The following is a 1,707-nucleotide window of genomic DNA, read 5'->3' as shown; positions in this document are numbered from 1 at the left end:
ACAATTTCCGTAAAAAACAGGAACATTTTCTGAAAATTCAGAACAAAAATTTGAAAGCAGGAACATTTTTTGAATTTATGAACAAATTTGTGAAATGGGAACATTTTTTGAATTTTTGAACAAAATCTGAAAAACAGGAAAAAATTGGAAATTCGGATTTTTTTTGAAAATAAACTTGAAAAGATAAAAGGAAAATAAAAAAGAAACAGAAAAAAGAAAAAAAGAAAAAAGTAAAAGAAGAGAAATAGAAAAACGAAAAATGAAAAAGAAAAAGCTGGTTCAAGAACCTTCTAGGAGGTTCCCAAAACCGGAAAAAACCGGCTGGAAAAAGGTTCCAAAACCGGGGTCTGCTGTAACGCTAAATGGGCCGGCCCACTCGGTCGCTCCCTCGCACCTGCCCTGTGCGAAGCGCCGACTGCTTGCCGCAGCGAGCGTCCAATAGGAGTTCCCCGGTTCCTGGGCGAGCATATCTTTATTGCTGGGCCGAACTGGTGTATGCACGAGACCGGCCAATACGCGCGACGTGGTCAGCGTGAGCACCGTGCACGGGCGCACCCCCCGCACGAGCCGTCTTCTGATCCCGCGAGCACACGCCGCGATCTCGACTCAAGCAAGGCAGCGAGACGAGACCAAACCATGGCGGCCAACCACCACCTCCGCCGCCTCGCCTCCGCGTCCGCCCCTGCTCTCTCCCGCCTCTCCAAGCCCACTCCCTCGCCGCTCCTCCGCCCCGCGTTCTCCAGTTCCGCCTCTCCCGCGGGTCAGCCGGCGGCGGCGGCGGGGGCCGATGCAGCCGAGAAGGGCGAGGCCCGGAGCGCCGTGAAGGAGGCGGGCGAGGCGCAGGGCGGCGATGCTGGCGCGAGGAAGACGGGGGAGGAGGAGGAGGATGACGGCGGCCTGGACATAAACGAGGCCACGGGCGAGATCGGCGGCCCGCACGGGCCGGAGCCCACCCGCTACGGCGACTGGGAGCGCGGCGGCCGCTGCTCCGACTTCTGAGCAACCGCTGCCAGCTGGGAGGGTAAAAGCTTGCTCTCGGATTCGTTCTAAGTTGTATAATCATAAGGATATGGCATGGCATGGTGGTTCTGTTTTACTCTGCTGGGGGAATAAATCTTGCTGTTATACTGAACATAATTCTGGAGTTTCAGAGTACTGTTCCATCTTAGCATGTATCTAAGCTTTCTAAGTTCTCTGTATGAATTTCGTTGAGTGGTAACTGATTGTTTGTTTAGTTTGATTTCCCCCCTTAAGCTCCATGACGAAATTGAATTAGTATGATTGATTCACAGCAATGCCACATCGCGAGTTCTTGCAATTTCACATGAGCGAGTGATTCCTTGGTACCTACTGAGGTTATACGTAGCGGGTGTATACGGTATTACGTGCTTCTTGTGCTTCCTTCCTAAAACTTGGTGCCTCCTTAGCTAGTATTTCTTGTTATGTTGTCCCCAAGTTTTTTTGGCCTTGGAGAAATTGATCAGGCTGGACAGGAAGTTGGAACTTGGGTTGGGGTGACTGGCGGTTGTAGCTGGAATTTGGCATGCTTCAAGTTTTGGGGTGGAAACTAGAGTGAACACCAAGTAGGAGAGCATTGGTGATCTGATGTTGCTATTGAAGCCAGGCATCTACTGGGATTGCCGGTTGCAGTGAAATACACTTTGTTTATCATGATGACACTTTCTATATAGGATGATTGAATATGGA

The 1,707-nt window shown here is 50.4% G+C and overlaps 1 protein-coding gene across 1 annotated transcript; it reads left to right on the top strand.

Moving 5' to 3' along the window:
* The first annotated feature begins 513 nt into the window (after positions 1-513).
* LOC123157238 (uncharacterized) lies at positions 514-1,199 on the top strand. Its single transcript, XM_044575497.1, has one exon. The coding sequence runs from the start codon at positions 637-639 to the stop codon at positions 997-999; it is 363 nt and encodes a 120-aa protein (XP_044431432.1). The 5' UTR covers positions 514-636; the 3' UTR covers positions 1,000-1,199.
* Positions 1,200-1,707: the final 508 nt, after the last annotated feature.

The sequence above is a fragment of the Triticum aestivum genome, chromosome 7B (genome assembly GCF_018294505.1).
Source record: "Triticum aestivum cultivar Chinese Spring chromosome 7B, IWGSC CS RefSeq v2.1, whole genome shotgun sequence".
NCBI lineage: Eukaryota > Viridiplantae > Streptophyta > Magnoliopsida > Poales > Poaceae > Triticum > Triticum aestivum.
This window is presented reverse-complemented; position numbering and strand designations above follow the sequence as displayed.